At 37.7% G+C, this 17762-nt stretch overlaps 1 protein-coding gene across 1 annotated transcript in view; it reads left to right on the top strand.

The window, feature by feature from the left end:
- FRZB (frizzled related protein) overlaps positions 1–17762 on the top strand; it is a 32545-nt gene that overhangs the window by 1226 nt on the left and 13557 nt on the right. Inside the window, exon 2 of the mRNA XM_025912124.2 lies at positions 7421–7465. Within this exon, the coding sequence (XP_025767909.1) occupies positions 7421–7465 (45 nt within the window). The remainder of the gene's footprint in view (positions 1–7420; positions 7466–17762) is intronic.

Below are 17762 nucleotides of genomic sequence, written 5' to 3'. Positions count from 1 at the left end.
TTTACTCTCTAATTCTGCCTTTTTTTTTTTTTTTTTCTTGGGGTCGCTTCTCTTCATCACTCCTCTCTGGAGCACCACTTCTTTCTTCTCTCTTCCAGACTGATGCACTCCATTCCGATAGGCTATCCGTCTTTCTAAAACTTGCAGTTCATTCCACTCCCCGTCACACTTGTGCTCAACAGTGACCCTGCGCTTTCCATGCTTTCCATGTCTAAGTAACCACATCTTGCATAGTGATGCTCTTTTTTTACTTTCTTAATTTGTTTACAGTCACTGAACTTTCTTGCCGGATTCTCTTGCATTCTCAATCACACATTTTCCGTATTTTTCCTGTTGTAGCTGCTTGTCAAGATTGTATGGTGAAAACAGAAAAACTGAAGCACCATTTTCTTCTAATCATTAAAAATGCCTAGATAATTTCAGTAATCTTACTCCAACCCACAGATGTTAGTGATATGTGTTTGCTCAAAGTCCAATTTGAGCAATTACCTTCACCTTAAATTTCTTCATCCTTTCAATGAGATAAATTGTTCTTCCATTCCAGACTGAAACAGCTGTGAAACATTGCTATGCACTGCTAATTAGCTTCTGTGACTTGCTCCCAGCCACAGAGCTGGCGAAGTGAATTGCTGGGCTCTTTTCACATTCCCACATGCCTTCAAGTCCTTTTGTAAGTGACATATGGATGAAAGGAGTTATATTTAAGGTGTGCTATCATCATATGCTCACGTAATGTTACTTTTAATCTCACCCCTTGCCCTACTGTTTGTTATGCCCTGCAAATATGTCTTTAATACCTTATTTCATGCCCTTTGTGCTGTGTGTGCACCAACCACACATTCATTTTCATCTTTCCCTACTGTAAAGCTTGATTGTAGTTCTGCATTTAATGGAATCAACCACAAGTTGTTTTCTCACTAGTATTTGGTCTAATTAGGACAGTCATAACTCTGAAGACCCCAGCTAAACCTGGTTCATTATGGTTCATTTAATTCTCACTTAATAGCACTCCTACCAATTACCCCTCAACTCAAATTTCACCCTTCATAGAATTTCATATTTGTTATGGTCTGTTCTCTTTCATACCTTCCCCAGATGAACTCTGTTATTAAATGTGCTGACTCGATTGCCTCCTCTGTTCATTTCCTGGGCATCAAATGTTTCCTCCTGCCACTTGACCTGCTCAGCCTAAGCTCATGCCCATGGTCCATCTCTAGGTAACAGTTCTTGGCTGTCAGAGAATTGATTTGGAAAAATTGTTTTCTGTGCACATTGGCATGCTTACCATAAAGTGAGTGGAGAGGCAGAGAGTACAAATAGCTGTAAAACCAAAACTGAACAGAAAGATTCCAGAAGCTTTTCCATGGTCCCCTCAATCACTCTTTGAATATACCTATTAAGTCGTCTTGGTTTTAATCAAGAACGAATAACTGGCTGTATAATGTAAGCAGAAAGAAATGTATTTCTTCTTAATCTTTGGGCTCAAAGAACACTCTTGAGTCACAGTCTGTGCAGCTTCTGGAAGAGTTTGGTCAGTTGCTGCCCTGGTTTGCCAGACACTTAGAATCTGTTAAATACTGGTGCTTTGCTCGGGCCAATGACCTGGAATGAGGTGGCTTTGGTTCACTCTGAAATGCTTTCCTCCCGTTAAAGGAAAAGACTTGCTCTGAAACCTCTCTTCGAGATGGACCTCAAATGAGAGAGGTTTGGCAAGATGAACAGCTTTCAAACGCTGTGGTCAATATGGATGGGAAGCAGCTTCCTTAAGTGTCCCTGAATTACCTATCGTTGGGGACCAAATGCAGAACAACTGCCTCATTGAAGCTCTCAAATAGGACATGCATGGAAACAATTTGTCACTAAGTGGGACATGATTTCCGAGCTGCTTTCAAAGGCCATAGTAGCTGCTCTGTTGACAGCATCCTTGCTGGAAAAATAGGTAGGGGTAGGCGGCAGTAGGAGCCATATTTTTGTGATGGTCTCCCTTTTCCCTCCCTTTACCACAACCTTCAGTGTGAGTCCTTGGCCCTGGTGGCAGGTGGGAGCTTCAGGGGAGGTGGGGATGGGGAATGGAGAGGTGGATTCTAACCTGAAGGGTCCCCTGGCTTCCAAGGCCAGCTTGCTGAAAATTTCATTCCCTATCCTGGGTCAAACTGTTGGACACCTGGAATTACTTAGTAAGTACCATATGTGGCCAGTTTAATTTACGATGCAATATACTGCTTGGTTCAGGGGGATAGGATAGTCCGTGAAGCAGCTTTTTTTCTTCCTCTAGGTATAAACAGAATCACTTATGTTTTATGACTAGAATCCAGCCGAATACAAAAATGAGGTCTCCCTGAATAAAAGAGGCCACCCTTCACATTCCTTCAATGCCAAGAGGATTTGCAAGTCCTACCATTTTCACATGGGTCTCTTCCCTCCTAGCACAGTAGGATTCCACAAACAAGTTTAGGCCCATTTACGTGCTGAAATGGGGCAGTGCTTCCAACTACTTTTTGCTTTTGAAATACTAGGGGCCAGCATATGTTAAAAAAAAAAAAAAAAAAAAAAAAAGATCCTATCCTGACCCTTACCAACAAATTCACATTAAATGTATTCTTTTTCCACATTGTATATTTATTATGGAGTTGTGGCTTCATGCACAACTGCTTTATCGGAGGATTCATTTCTGCCAGTTAAGACCTCTAGTCCTGTCTTCAGTATTGTATGGCGAGTAAAGAGTGTGGGTAGGAGCCCAGCAGGCCAGGTGTTGAATCTGGACTCTGCTTCCTATCAAGTGTTAGTGCAGGGAAATTATATAACCTCTCTGGTTTAAAGTTTTCTGATTTGTATCATGGCAACAGCACTGCCTACATCCCACAGGCATGGTGAAGATGAAGTTAAAGATCATGGTACCTGGGACATCGTCCCTAACAGATTGGTGCTGCTGCTATTGCTTTTTCGCCATGGTTATCATTGTGGTATCAAAATGATGTTTTCTTTTTTGAAACGGTAGGCTGGTCAATGCAGATACAGCCTAGAATTTTTATCACTTCAGCTCTGGAAAACAAGCCCCACACGGGGACCCAACTGGATAAGCAGATCTTACTTCTGAACACACAAGCTTAATATTTCATTTTACACAAATTAACCTGGACCTCAGGATCAAGAACAAATCCCTTTGGGAGCAACAGGAAGAGAGAATGAGTCTGATGGATGTCTGTTAATTATAAATAGTTGATCTTGGATGTGTAGAGATCAAGAATTTAAGAAAACTTATGTGTGATATTTCCCAGCTATTTATTCAGTACCCATGGTTCACCATGCCAAGGGTTTTATAATCAATCCTCAGTCATCGCTGGTTTCTGCGGTAGTGTTAGCTCGTCACCTCAGTTCTTGCTCAACACATTTCGCCAGGCCCTCTCTTGCTGCCGGGACCATGCCAGCTTTCACATGCATGTACTGCTGTTTAGTCCTATCTCTGCTCTCTCAGAAACAGGCAGCCTTTTCTTCAGCCCTGCTCTACAAATATTTGAGGGGCCAAATACCAAGAAGGAAAAATTATTTAGTGTGATAGGAGGAAAATGGAATGGAAAGAAGAAATGGAAATTTTAGATTAAGACTGGAGAGAACACAGTTTTAAAGATTTTTAAAAAAATTTTTATTTAGAGAGAGACAGCATGAGCAGGGAAGGGGCAGAGAGAGAGAGAGAGAAAGAGAGAAAGAGTCCCAGGCAGGCTCCATGCTGCCAGCTGCGGAGCCTGACACGGGGCTTGAACTCACGAACTGTGAGATTGTGACCTAAGATGAAACCAAGATTCAGACGCTTAACCACCTGAGCCACCCAGACACCCCTAAAGATGCCTCATTACATAAAATACTGAAAGGCATTCTGGGTGGGGTAGGGAAGAGACGATCTCAGAGTTACGGTATTTCATCACAGCTAACCTAATTATTTGTGGTAATAAAATCTTATGTAGCCCCCAAATCTTAATGATTCATTTTTTAAAATTTCATTCCTACCAGACTTCCAAATAGTTGTTGCTATAAATAGCAAAACTGACTTAAGTTCTATTTGGCCTTTCTCTTTCTGCTAGGTGTATAGAAAGAAGAGACATACAGTTTTGAATAATTAAGAATTGGTTATATTTCTGCAATTGCACAGTTTTAGAGCTCTAGACCCTTAGTTGGTATTCCACCTTTGCCATTAATGTTAGACCTTGAGCAAGTCATTCAAGATTGACATTGTGAATAGAGAAGAATAAGAGAACTATTCATGTGAAGTGATCGATGAATGGCAAAGCACAATGTAAGTGTTTAATAACAACGTGATCGAGGAAAGGACATGTCCTCTCAGGGATTGTTAGCAGCAACCAGAATAAGAACTAATAACACTAGCATGTCTCATCTGCTGTTTTAAGTGTGTTATGCATTTCAATTTACTGTAATAACTACCTGGTGGGTACTATTATTCCCATTTTGAAGAAAAGGAAGCTGAGGCATATAAGTGACTTGTGCAAGGTCATAAAGCTATTAAGAGCGAGAAGATTCAAACCAGAAATCATTCTCCAATACACTTGCTGTCTTAAGAAGAAAGAGGTGATTCATAACTTTTGAGAGAATCTGTGTCTTTTGACGGTCAGATTGCAGTTAATGGATCAAGTTTTGTCCATTGTATTTCGAAAGCTCACTTATATATAGCTTAAGAGAATAAAAGACAGCTCTGGACGGGGATTCCAAGAGATAAGAGATAACTACTTCACTACACTTTGGAGATAAGAGTACATTCCAGATTGTCACATCTAATCCCGAGCCCTTCAATCCCATCATGCCACAAAGTGAACTCCTCCTTTCCTTCCCCTCATCTGCCTATTCTTTTTGAGTATTTTTTTATATGGTTACGAGGCACCAGCATACCCATGCTCCAGGCCTGGGAGTCATCCTTGATTCTACCCTATTCTTTACCGCCCCCTCCCCCCCCCCCCCCCCCCCAAATAATGGGTATTAAGTGTTATGGATCTACTCTGAATCCAGTTTCCTTCCCTCCTTCTCTGATGCTGCTCTCTTAGTTTGGGTCTCCACATGTGTCACATGGATTATGGCCACGGGGTAATAATCGGCTTGCTTACTTCCAGTATTGTCCCTCCATATTCCAACAGGGTGATCTTTCTGAAATGTCAATCTGTTGCTTAAAATCCTTTGGTGTCTGTCTCTAGCCTTTGTGACTTCATCCCTTCCTACCTCTCTGGCTTCATTTCTCTCTGCTCACAACTTTCTCTATTTTAGCCACACTGGAAGACTTGCAGGTCCCTTGGTGAGTACTGCAATTTCTTTCCATATTTCTTACACATGTGATTTTCTATGTGGAACGCACCCCCCACCCAACCCTCCCCAGCTCCTTTAGGACTCTTCTTCTGGAAACTTCTATGACCCCTACTAGAAATTCTTGGGGCATACAACCTAATAATGCCTGCTATTTTAACTTAGGATGATATTGTTGGAATTCCTAAGTTTAACTTTATGAAAACAATTTTTTTGGATTATTTAGGACCAGATAACTTTTTTCTCTTATAATTCTACCAATTGACTTCTAAGCACTTTTAAAAATGAAGAAACATTTTTCTGTAAGAATGAGAGTAGTAAAACCACTTTCCTAGATTCAACTATATCAAAGGGTTGTTTTTTTTCCAAGAGATTTTTTTCATTTTTCTTTCAACCTTTCGACACTAAACAATTATTTTACATGTGGTTTAATATAATTTCTTCATTTACAGAAAGATCATTTTGGTATAGGTCATATATGTATTATGATTATTGGAATTATTCAGAAATAAAACCATTGATTGGCATGTTACTTTAACACTTGGATACATTTATCACGAATAAAGTCTTTGCATAGAATAAAAGTCATTAAATTAATAGTATATGACTAAGTCAAACCTCATGTTTTAGAATCAAGTATTTGTTGCCTGCCTATTTGATGGTTACTGTCTTTCCTTGTACAGAGCTTTTTAAATACCAGACGATGATTACTAAGCCTGAGAATGTAATTGATTAATAGTAATTTTGAGTACTATTGTCCTAACATGGTATTAACCACTCCTTTTAAAATTTATTCATGATATATCCTATGAAGAAAAAGGACAGAAGAAGAATGTTATTTTCTGTTAGGATAAACAGATATTGAAGTTATTTAACATAACGTATTAATACAAATCTAAAACTTATATAAAAGTGCTGAGTTGAAGTAGCAATAAGAGTGGATAGCTGGGGCGCCTGGGTGGCGCAGTCGGTTAAGCGTCCGACTTCAGCCAGGTCACGATCTCGCGGTCCGTGAGTTCGAGCCCCGTGTCAGGCTCTGGGCTGATGGCTCAGAGCCTGGAGCCTGTTTCCGATTCTGTGTCTCCCTCTCTCTCTGCCCCTCCCCCGTTCATGCTCTGTCTCTCTGTCCCCCAAAAAATAAATAAACGTTGAAAAAAAAATTAAAAAAAAAAAAAGAATGGATAGCTAAGTTCAGCAAGTCTCAGCAGGGTGTTTTGCTGAGGCACTGTTATTCACTAGAGGCAGCTTTTTTATTCTTTTTCCTTTTTTTAAAATATTTATTTATTTTTGAGAGGTGGGTTGGGAGGGACAGAGAGAGAGAGAGAGAGACAGAGACAGAGAGAGAATCCCAAGCAGGCTCTGCACTGTCAGTGCAAAGCCTGACACAGGGCTCAAACTCACAAATTGTGAGATCATGACCTGAGCCTAAATCAAGAGTCAGACCTTAACTGACTGAGCCACCCAGGCTCCCCTAGAGGCTGCTTTCTTAACTAGAACACCGAAGAACTTTATATAATTACTATTTATCATTCATCATTACCATTTTCTTGGATTATGGGATCATGAAAAGAGTCCTTGACAATTTCCAATTATTACCACGTCTATTAATTGCACTGGCCCCTGCATGGTATGCTTTCTTTCTGCTGAAGAACTGTTTACAGGTAACAAAGGGCATGAGAATGTTTTCTGAATGTTTTCTTTAGGCACCAAGAATTTAAATATATGCTAGTAATGTGTGATACATCTATTTATTGAAGAGATGTGTTGGCTTCTTTTAGTCATCAAGACCCAAGTGTTGGGTGAATGCCTAATATGTGCATGGACTTCATGGTGTCAGAAATTGCGTGAGACTCAAAAACTTACTAAATCCTGAAATTTTATGCACAATTAAGGAGAACTCAAAAGAGCATATCCTCTTTCAGTCACACAAAATAGATCTTGTCCTTATTTGACCTATAAGTAATAGAGTGCCAAGCTCATGGCACTAATAAGAATCCACTTCCTTGAGACATGACTGAATTAGATTTAATTAAATTAATGACTGAATTAGATTTTTATATGGGAATTCTCAAAATAATAATGAATGAATTATGATTCTTTATTTTATCACTTTCAGATTTTCCTATGGATTCTAGTAATGGAAACTGTAGAGGGGCCAGTGGTGAGTACATCACTATCTTCCTAGTTTTCATTTGTAGTCAAATTAGTCTTTGTAACCTAGATACTCAAGTCTTATCTGGGGACATCTGTACACTATGTTTTTGTTTTTAATATTTATTATTATTGAGAGGGAGGAAAAGAGTGGGGGAGGGGCAGAGAGAGAGGGAGAGAGGGGGATAGAAGATCTGAAGCGGGCTCTGTGCTGACAGCAGAGAGCCCGATGTGGGGCTTGAACTCATGAATTGTGAGATCATGACCTCAGCTGAAGTTGGACACTTAACCGACTGAACCACCCAGGCACCACCCTGTACCCTAAGTTTTAACAGTAAATGTGGAGACCTAGGTGGCTCAGTTGGTTAAACGTCCATCCAGCTCTTGATTTCAGCTCACAGTTTGTGAGATTGAGCCCCACATTGGGCTCTGCACTTACAGCGTGGAGCCTACTTGGAATTTTCTCCCTTCCTCTCTCTGCTCCTCCCCACTTGCCTGTGAGTGCTCTCACTCTCTCTCTTTCAAAAATAAATAAATAAAAATAAAACATTTAAAAAGTAAACTTAATTATTTATATTTTATTTTAAAAATGAACATATAATAAAATTGACCTTTTGGCCACTAAAAATTGTGTGGATTTTATGAGTTCTATGAATTTTAATGCATATATAGACTTGTGTAAACACTACCACAGTCGAGACACAGAACAGTTGTATCACCTCAAAAGAAACTTCCTCATACTATCTCTTTGTAATTACAAGCTTCTCCCACCCTTAACCACTGGTGATCACTGATCTATTCTCCACTATAGCTTTGTAGTTTTGAGATGATCATATAAATGGAATGGTAGAGTATGTAACCTTTTGAGATTGGCTTATTTCACTTATCATAATGCCTTTGAGATTCATCCAAGTTGTTACTGCATGTAGCAATCGTTGATTCTTTTTAATTCCCAAATATTTTATTACTTGAGTCTATTACCATTTGTTTATCCATTCGTGCCTTGAAGGATAATTGGGCTGTTTCAAGTTTTTGTAAGTCATGGGTAGATCTACTATAAACATTTGTGTACAAGTTTTTGTATAAACCTAAGTTTTCATTTCTCTAGGGTAAATATCTGGGAATAAAATTACTGGGGTTAGATAGTAAGGGTATGTTTAACTTTGTAAAAAAAAGCTGCCGAACTGTTTCCAAAAATGGCTGTTCAATTTTGCACTAGTGGTGTGTAAGTGTTCCCCTTGCTGGGCATCCTCTCTGAAATGTGTTTTTTTCAGTTTTTTATTTTTTAAATCTTAGCCGTTTTAATAGGTGTGTAGTGATAGCACATACCTATTCCAGAAGTGATATATTCTGAATATAAAGAACCATCTTTTGGTTTCATTGATTTTTTCTCTATTTATTTGCAACTTTATTGATTTCTGCTCCTCAGTATTTCCTTCCTTTGCTTGTTTAAGATTTACTTTGCTGTCTGTTTTTCCCGTAAGGTAGAAGCTTAGGTTATGATTTGAGACCTTTATTCTTGTCTAGTATAGTAATTTGATGCTAAGAATGGCTTTATTTGCATCTCACAAAGTTTGATAGGTTTTATTTTAATATTCTTTACTTTAAAATAGTTTATAATTTCCCTTGAGGCTACATATTTGACTTATGAATTATTTAGGATTTTGCTGTTAAATTTGCTGCCGTTTGGAGATTTTTCTCTTTGCTTTATGTTATTCTAATTCTACTATAGAGAATACACTTTGTATAATTTTGATTCTTTTAAATTTGTTAGGGTTTATTCTATGACCCAGGATATGATTTGGTGAATGTTTTGTTTACACTTGGTGAAAAAAAATATACATATATATTCTGCAATTGTTGGGAGGAGTGTCCTTTAAATGTCAATTAGATTAGTTAATACTGTTGTTTAGGACTTTTATAGTCTTGCCTGTTTTCTGTCTACTAGATCTATTGATCATTGTGAGATGAATAAATCTCCAAATATCATAGATGTTTCTATTTCTCTTTCAGTTCTGTTTTTTTCATGTACAGGTATTCTGAAACTGTTATTTGGTGCATTCACAGTATTTTTGTAATTTTTGTTTATTTATTTTGAGAGAGAACAAGAGAGAGAGAGAGCAGGGGAAGGACAGAGAAAGGGAGAGAGATATTCCCAAGCAGGCTCTGCACTGACAGTGCAGACATGGAGCTCGAACTCATGAACCATGGGGTCATGACTTGAGCTGAAATCAAGAGTTGGACACTGGGGGCTCCTGGGTGGCTCAGTTGGTTGGGCTTCTGACTTTGGCTCAGGTCATGATCTCAGGTCATGAGTTCGAGCCCCGCGTCGGGCTCTGTGCTGAGAGCTCAGAGCCTGGAGCCTGTTTCATATTTTGTGTCTCCCTCTCTCTCTGACCTTCCCCCATTCATGCTCTGTCTCTCTCTGTCTCAAAAATGAATAAACGTTAAAAAATTTTTTTTTAAAAGAGTTGGACACTCAATTGACTTAGCCACCCACCCGCCCCCACAATTAGTGTTTTTATGTCTTATTGGAGAATTGACCCTTCATAATGTAATGTCGCTCTTTATCTCTGGTAGTTTTCTCTGCTTTAAAATCTATTTTCTTTGATATTAATATAGCTACTTCAATTTTCCTTTTTATCAGTATTTACAAGGTGTATCTTTACCCTTTTACTTTTAACATACCTACATTATTATGTTCTAAACAAATTTCTTGTAGACCTAGTATAATTGGGTCATTTTTTTGTTGGAATTGGTTTTTTTGTTCTTTTAACCAATCTTTGTCTTTTGATTGGTGCATTGAGATATTTACATCTAATGTGGTTATTGTTATGTTTTTATTTAGATCTACCATTTTATTATTTGTTTCTGTTTGTTCCCTCTCTTTTTCATTCCTGTGTTCTATATCCTGATTCATGTTGGATTATTTGAATCTCTCTTCCTCATGCACACATGTGTATGATCTCTCTGTGTTATACATTTATCTTGTGAATATATATATATATATATATATATATATATATATATATAATGACAGTATATGTAATTGTATTTTTTCTTTAAGCCATTAAAAATGTTTTAAACAACTCAGGAGGAGAACAGGGGTGCCTAGGTGGCTCAGTTGGTTGAGCATCCAGCTCTGGATTTCGGCTCAGGTCATGATTGATCCCACGGTCATGGGATCAAGCCCTGTGTTGAGCTCCACACTGGGTGTGGAGCCTGCTTAAGATTCTCTCTCTCTCTCCCCCTCTGCCCCTTTCCCCCACTCATGTCCTTGTTCTCTCTCTCTCTCTCAAAATAAAAAAAAAAGAGAATAGCCTACTGTGTTTACATAGATGTTTCTATTTCTATTGTTTTTTTCCTTTTTTCCAGTATTCCTTCTACCTGAAGAACTTCCTTCAACATTTCTTTTAAAGCAGTTCTGGTGGCAATAAATTCTCTCAGTTTTCCTTTATCTGAAAATGTCTAGATTTCACCTTCATTCCTGAAGGGTATTTTCATTGGATATAGAATTCCTGGTTGGCAGTTCATTCAGTGTTTAAAAAAGTTATTCCACTTACTTCTGTGTTTCTCAAGGGAAATTGGTAGTCATTCAAATCATTGTTACCCTGTATATAATGTGTCAGTTTTCTCTGGTTGCTTTCAAAGCTTTTTTCTTGGTGTTTAGTTTTTAGCAGTTGGATTGTGCTATGCCTGGACATTGATTTCTTTGGTTTTAACCTGTTTAGGGTTAATGGAGTTTCTTGAGTCTATAAATTTTTGCCTTTTGTCAAATTTGGGAAGGTTTCAGCAACTATTTCTTCCAAGATTTATTTTTACAGCACATTCTCTTCTATTTCCAAATCTATGATGATGTGAATCTTAGAGCTTTTGTTATTGTCCCACAGGTCCCCAAAGATCTGCTCATTTCCCTCTCAATCTTTATAATTTCTCCTGGTCTGTCTCCAAGTTCGGTGACTTGATCATCACTATTCTTCTACTGAGCCCATCTAGTGAATTTTTTATTCCAGTTCCTGCAATTTTCAAAGTTCAAAATTTCCACTTGGTTCTTCATTATATCTTGTATTTCTTTGTTGAGACTTTCTATCCTTCCATTCATTTCAAGGGTGTTCACTATTACTTTTTGGAGAATTTTTGTAAGAACTGCCTTGAGATTATTGTTGGATAATTTTAACATTTGTGTCACCTGATTGTTTTTCCATACAAATTGAGATTTTTCTGGTTCTTCATATGCAGAGTAATTTTTTAATTGCATCCTGGTCATTTTGATTATTTATGTTCTAAGACTTTGGTTCTCATTTAAAGTTCTATAGAGAATGTTGATTTATATTTTTTTAATGTTTGTTTATTTTTTGAGAGAACAGTCAGTGGAGGGGCAGGGAGAATTTTAGGCTCTACACTGTCAGTGCAGAGCCCAAAGTGGGCCTGATCCCACAAACTGTGAGATCATGACCTGAGTTGAAATGAGAATTGGACACAGCCGACTGAGCCACCCAGGTGCCCCGATAATGTTGATGTTTTTATTTTAGCACATTGGGTTTAAGCGGCAAATTCTGACTTGTCTTCTGTAGGTTGTGATTTCAGTATCTGTTCCACTGTCAGTCTTTGAAGTGCCTTTCAGATCTATCCCATGTGCATTCTACCCAGGGGCCAGTGTGAGATCAGGGCAATGATCTATCCCACAGTTTAGTTTTCAAAGTCTACAGTATACTGTTCAGTGTCCGATTCATACATACCCAGAGGTGAATCTACCAGCTCATAAACAATTTCATGGAATTTTTTCTAAGTTCCTCTCTGTCTGTGGTCTTCTCAGCACTTTTTTAGTTCCTTTGGGGCTCCTCTTTGGTCCTTTGGCCAGAAATCTGGAGCTTTATTTATCCCACTCTGTGATGTACTTCCTGTGACTGACTCCACATCTGAGGCCAGATGGTGGAGGACAAAGCGATGGGGCTTTGCCCCAATCTCTTGACATTACACGTCTAATGAGAAAGGAAGGTTCTCCAATGTCACCAGTTTAGACTCCTGAGGGCCTCCCTTGGTGCAGCTGTTGTCAGCACTGCCCCAGGATTGCTTGAATGATGGGATACCAGAGAATGGAGTAGTAGAAGACCCTTTTCTCACTTCTTGAGTCAGAAGTAGAGGGATTCTCCTAAAGAGAATCTGTATCATGCCCCCTTATAGGCTATGGGCTGTGTTGCAACTAGGCTGGAGGGTACTAGAGCGGGGGAAGTTAATGAACAGTTTGAGAATATCAGTCTTCTTCCCCAATCTTTCTATTATTTACTTTTCAGAATCCTTAAGTAGTTGCTTCATGCATTCTGTAGTTGTGTTCAGTGGGAAAGACATGGTAGAATCTAGTTACTTCATCTCATCATAAAATAAGCTTTCAGATGAAGTATGCTATATGTTCAAAAACACAAATCATAAGCATGCAGCTCAGTGACTTGTAACAAAGTAAACACTGTTGTGAAACCATCACACAGATCAAGATTTATACTATTAGCAGCATTCCAGAAGTCTCCTTGTGCCTCTTCCAAATTATTACTTCCACCTTTCTTTCCCAAGATAACTGCTAGCAGAAATTCCAATATCATACATTAATTTTGTCTAATTTTGATCTTTTATGAATATATATATATATATACACACACACACACATATATACACATATGTGTGTGTGTGTGTGTGTATAGTGTATGGCTTTCTTTGCTACTTATTATGCTGTGCATAACAGTACTTCTGAATTTTCGTTGCTGTGTAGAATTCTATCATATGAATATACCACACTTTATCCTAATGTTCCTGGATATTTGGGTTGTTTCTAGTTTTTGTTTCTGTGACTAATGCTACAATTGCTCTTACAAGAACATTTTAACTGCAATTAGTTATAAATACCTTTTCGATTTCACTTTCCTCTAGTAGTTTGCACTGATTTGGGTCTGTGCGTCCTGCTTTGTAAGGTGTCTTATATGTGGAAGTGGAGCATTTATTTTACTGAGTTGTAAATAACTTTGAAACATCAGTTTTCATTAGATTGCGATAGTTTTCACTGTTGATTTCCATTGAATCTTGTCAAAGTGACAAGTGTCTGACCAGAGGCAATGTCTGCCAAATGTGCCCAACAAACAACTTTTAAAAAACATAAGTGAATGAAAATGATTTATTTAGACTTATTTCATTACCTTCTTGATACAATTGAGAATGTTTTGCAGTGTCATAAAATCAGCTGGAAATTATTGGTGTCCAGCAATGTTTCTGTTTTAATGATCACGTCTACTGTTGAATTTGATCAAAACAAACCACAAAGCTCATTTGTATAGTACAACAGGTAAGTCAAAAGTTTTAGTCAAGTGCATACATGTGCTATCAGTCTGTGCAGAAGTTATGGTTATAATAATATAGCACTTAGTGTGTAAATGAAAGATATGACATCAACAACACTATAAATAATATACAAAAATAGTTCAATGTGTAAAAAAAAAAAAAAAATGACCTAGAATGAATGTAGTATTCCTGGGCTTCGTGTGTACTGTTCCTCTTTTATAAATGTTTTCCTGTTTCCTGGTATAATGGGAATGATGAAAACAAACAAGCAAAACCAAGCTTATTCTGCTTGTGGAAAGATGCACTGATGTATTCACATGTTCTATAAGGAAAATACAAATTATTCATAGTCAAAATTTTATGCTTTGGAAAAATGTAGCTGCTGAGGTTGGTAAAGAAGAATATAGAGAAGATACAAAAACATTGTAACCCACATAACCCAGCTTTCAAAAGTGTCAAGCTGTTTCTGCCTGGAATTTAGAAAAGAAATTCTTTCACTCTAGTTAATTTATCCTTTGCCTGGAAGCTTAACAATTTTTTTTTTTTTTTTTTTTACTTGAGATAATGACTTTGTCTGAACAGCTTCCAGTTTGTGAGTGTGCTCTACTATTGTAAACCCACTGTCCTAATAAGGAGAACATCATGTCTATTTCCCATAACATGGCATATGGGGAAAAACAATTTTAGTTTTATTCCACCGAGTCATTTGGTCTGTCAAATCAACCAGAAAATTGAGGCAGGTATTCAAATGATACAATGAAAAGGTCTTTTTTTATTATTAAAATGATTCTGAAAAAAGAATTCTCCCAGTTTTCTACTTTGTGGTGGTGACTGATTTGTGAGGTTTTTTTTTTTTTTTGAAGTGTTTTTCTTTTTTTAAGAGAGAGTGAGCTCGCACGTGAGCAGGGGAGGGGCAGAGGAAGAGGGAGAGAGAGAATCCCAAGGAGGCTTCATGCTCAGTGTGGAGCCCGAAGCTGGGCTGGCTGTCATGACTGTGAGATCATGACCTGGGCCGAAATCAAGAGTCAGATGCTTAACCGACTGAGCCACCCAGGCGCACCTTATGAGTTTTTATTTTTGAAAAACAAAAATTTTTCCAGAGAGCAGGTATAGTTGGTAAATTCTGACACTAATGAATTACATGAGCATAACCCAGTTACTTCTCTGGTTTGTTTCTGATTATAAAGTCAGACTGTATTGACCTTGGAGTTCCCGTGTGACATATTGTTGAATTAGGGAAACATTAGCGGTATCCCCTAGTGTAAGCTGGGTACCCTACACAGGTTTGACTAATGTCTCTCTGCCCCTATTTCTGAGGTGCTTCAGAGAAATTCTTAAGTTTGAGTGGCTACTGCTGAGTAACTAGAGATTTCTGACTGCCTGCACCTGCCAGGCCTGCCCCAGAGGGGGCGCCCTCTTTGCGGGATGGCCTGTGCCTGACTGGGGTGGTAGAGATTCATTCTCTCTCTTTCTCCAAACTTCTTTCCTCCCCTTGACTTCCTCCTAATTTGGGGAATTTAGTTTTTTGCTTTGGTGCAAATGTTTACTGACTATAGCAGCTGAATTAACTTGGGGCAACTTCTGCCATTTATTGAAAAAAAAATTAGGATAGATAAAAAGAATATTTACAATTCTATAGTTCCTTACAAGTATATGGTTTTTTTTTTTTCATTATTTCGTGGTATTTGACACTTTGACCCATTTTTATTCCTAAGCATTTTCCTCCTTGAACTGTTACCCAAGTCATGCTAGTTCTTCCCCTGTCCCCTAGCCATGGGCATTCCCTGAGACTTTGTGCTTGGCCTCTACTGCTCTCTCCTTATAACGGTTTCTTCCCTTTGGAGTATATCCAGCAACTAGGCTTAATTATCACTCTTGTGACTCCAGTTCTTATCCCTGTCACAGGTACAGCACCATATTTCTCCTTCAATAAACACTTCTACCTAGGTTGCCTATTTGTACTTCAATTACAACCTAGTTAATAATTAAAGCTATCTTTTTATTACAGATTTCCTTCTTGTAACTTTTTTAGCATGTGGCACCATTGTTTTCCCAGGTCCCCAGCATTGAAACTTCATAGTCAGTTTATTGGTTCATCCACCCCACCGTTCATTAGAAATGTAATGGCCAGGGGCGCCTGGGTGGCTCAGTCAGTTAAGAGTCTGACTCTTGATTTTGGCTCAGGTCATGATCTCTTGGTTTGTGAGACTGAGCTCCACATCGGGCTCTGTGCTCTCTCTCTCTGCCCCTCCCCACTCTTTCAAAATAAACAAATACACTTAAAAAAAAAAAAAAAAGAAAGAAATGTAATGGCCACCTCCTTGTACCAGGCATACTGCCTGCCCAGGACATGGGGTGAGGGGGGTGAGCAGGGACTGCACCTCCCTTTTCTGTCCCCTCTTTTCTATGTGCTTGGGAGGGGTAAATGATGTTCTAAAAGACTATGGAGCCCACTTTATGTTTTTGTTAATTGACCTCTTTATAGTACTTCACTGAACATAACACTTCAGATCTCATGGGAGAAAATGGGCAAATCGCATGGACTGTATTTTGTATATCCTGAATGACTCTTGGATCCATAAATGTTGTGAAGGAAAGTTTATTTAAAAATTTCCAAAGACATAAATCCTAAAGGAATAAACTAAATTTCCTTTTCTTATTAATACAGTGTTAGCCCTCTCAATCTTAAACAGTTCCCTTTTATAAAGCACAAATTACTATGAATAGGGACCTTTATTACAATTTTGAGGTTTGTTTTTTTAAGCTAAGCCGAGCAAATGTTATTTTTGCTTTTTAAAGCCTTATTATATTACCTAGGTTCACCAATCAACTACATTGCATTTTCCACATACTGCTCTTATCCAAAATAAAATCTAATATATTCTTTGCCTTATGCATATGATTGGGAAATAAATATTATTTTAAACATGTAATGAACAGCTGCTAAGTCATGGCACACTTCAGTTTATGGAAATATGAAAGGAAGGTCTCATGAATTTTTATGTTAATGGTACTTCATTGATGTATAATTTACTTACGGTAAAATGCATAATTAAGTGTATGCCACACTGAATTTTGACAAATGTATATACCTATGTAGCTATCCCCCAGCTCAAAATAAAGAATATTTCCATCATCTCTAAGAATTCCCTTGTGCCCAGTCACCCACCTCACTGTGAGGCAAGCACAGGTGTTATTTTTATTACCATAGATTAGTGTCTGTTCTTCACATCCATGTAAATGGAATCATATAGTACATACTCTTTTGTGACTGGCTACTTTTGTTTTTGCATAATGTTTTTGATATTTATCCATTTCTGTGCATCATTTCATTCTTTTTTTGTGGAATAGTGTACCCTTGTGTGAGCATAATACCAATGTGATTTCTAAATTCTATTTTTTTTAAACCCACCCAACCAAATGTAATATATATAAAAGTTTCTATCTCTAGGGAAAAATTCAGCACATTTTCATCTTTAAGCTTAAACTTTTAAGTATAAACTTTAAACTTTAATCTTTAAATCAACTTGCAGATGATTTTTTGTTAGAAAATTGTCTCTTATTTTATTAGCTGCTCTTGAATTTGCATAAAATATCTTAAGATCTTTTTGGTGTGTTTATATATTACTATTCCTAAGAGCTAACAGTCGGTGAATGATTACTAAGTAATAGTCTCTGTGTCAAATTCCTTAAGTGAATTATTCTTTAAATTCTTAACAATAACCCTGTGAGGTAGGCAGTATTAATTTAGAAATAGGTTTTGCCCGAGGTAACTTTCTCAAGGTCATACCACTAGGAAGAAATGGAGCTGGGATTCAAATCCATGTGCCCTTAATTGTGTTGTCATATTCTCTTGCATTCTAATACTTATTAGAATGGTCACATATGTGACCATTTGATGTGTCAAATGTGTATTTGATGTGTATTATGTCATTTAATTCTCCTGGTAACTCTAAAAGATATGTTTAAAAATCACCTTA

Source organism: Puma concolor, chromosome C1, assembly GCF_028749965.1.
Source record: "Puma concolor isolate L17-30 chromosome C1, mPumCon1.1.hap2, whole genome shotgun sequence".
NCBI classification, from domain to species: Eukaryota; Metazoa; Chordata; class Mammalia; order Carnivora; family Felidae; genus Puma; species Puma concolor.
The sequence above is the reverse complement of the archived record's forward strand: the minus strand, read 5'-3'. Positions and strand labels throughout refer to the sequence as shown.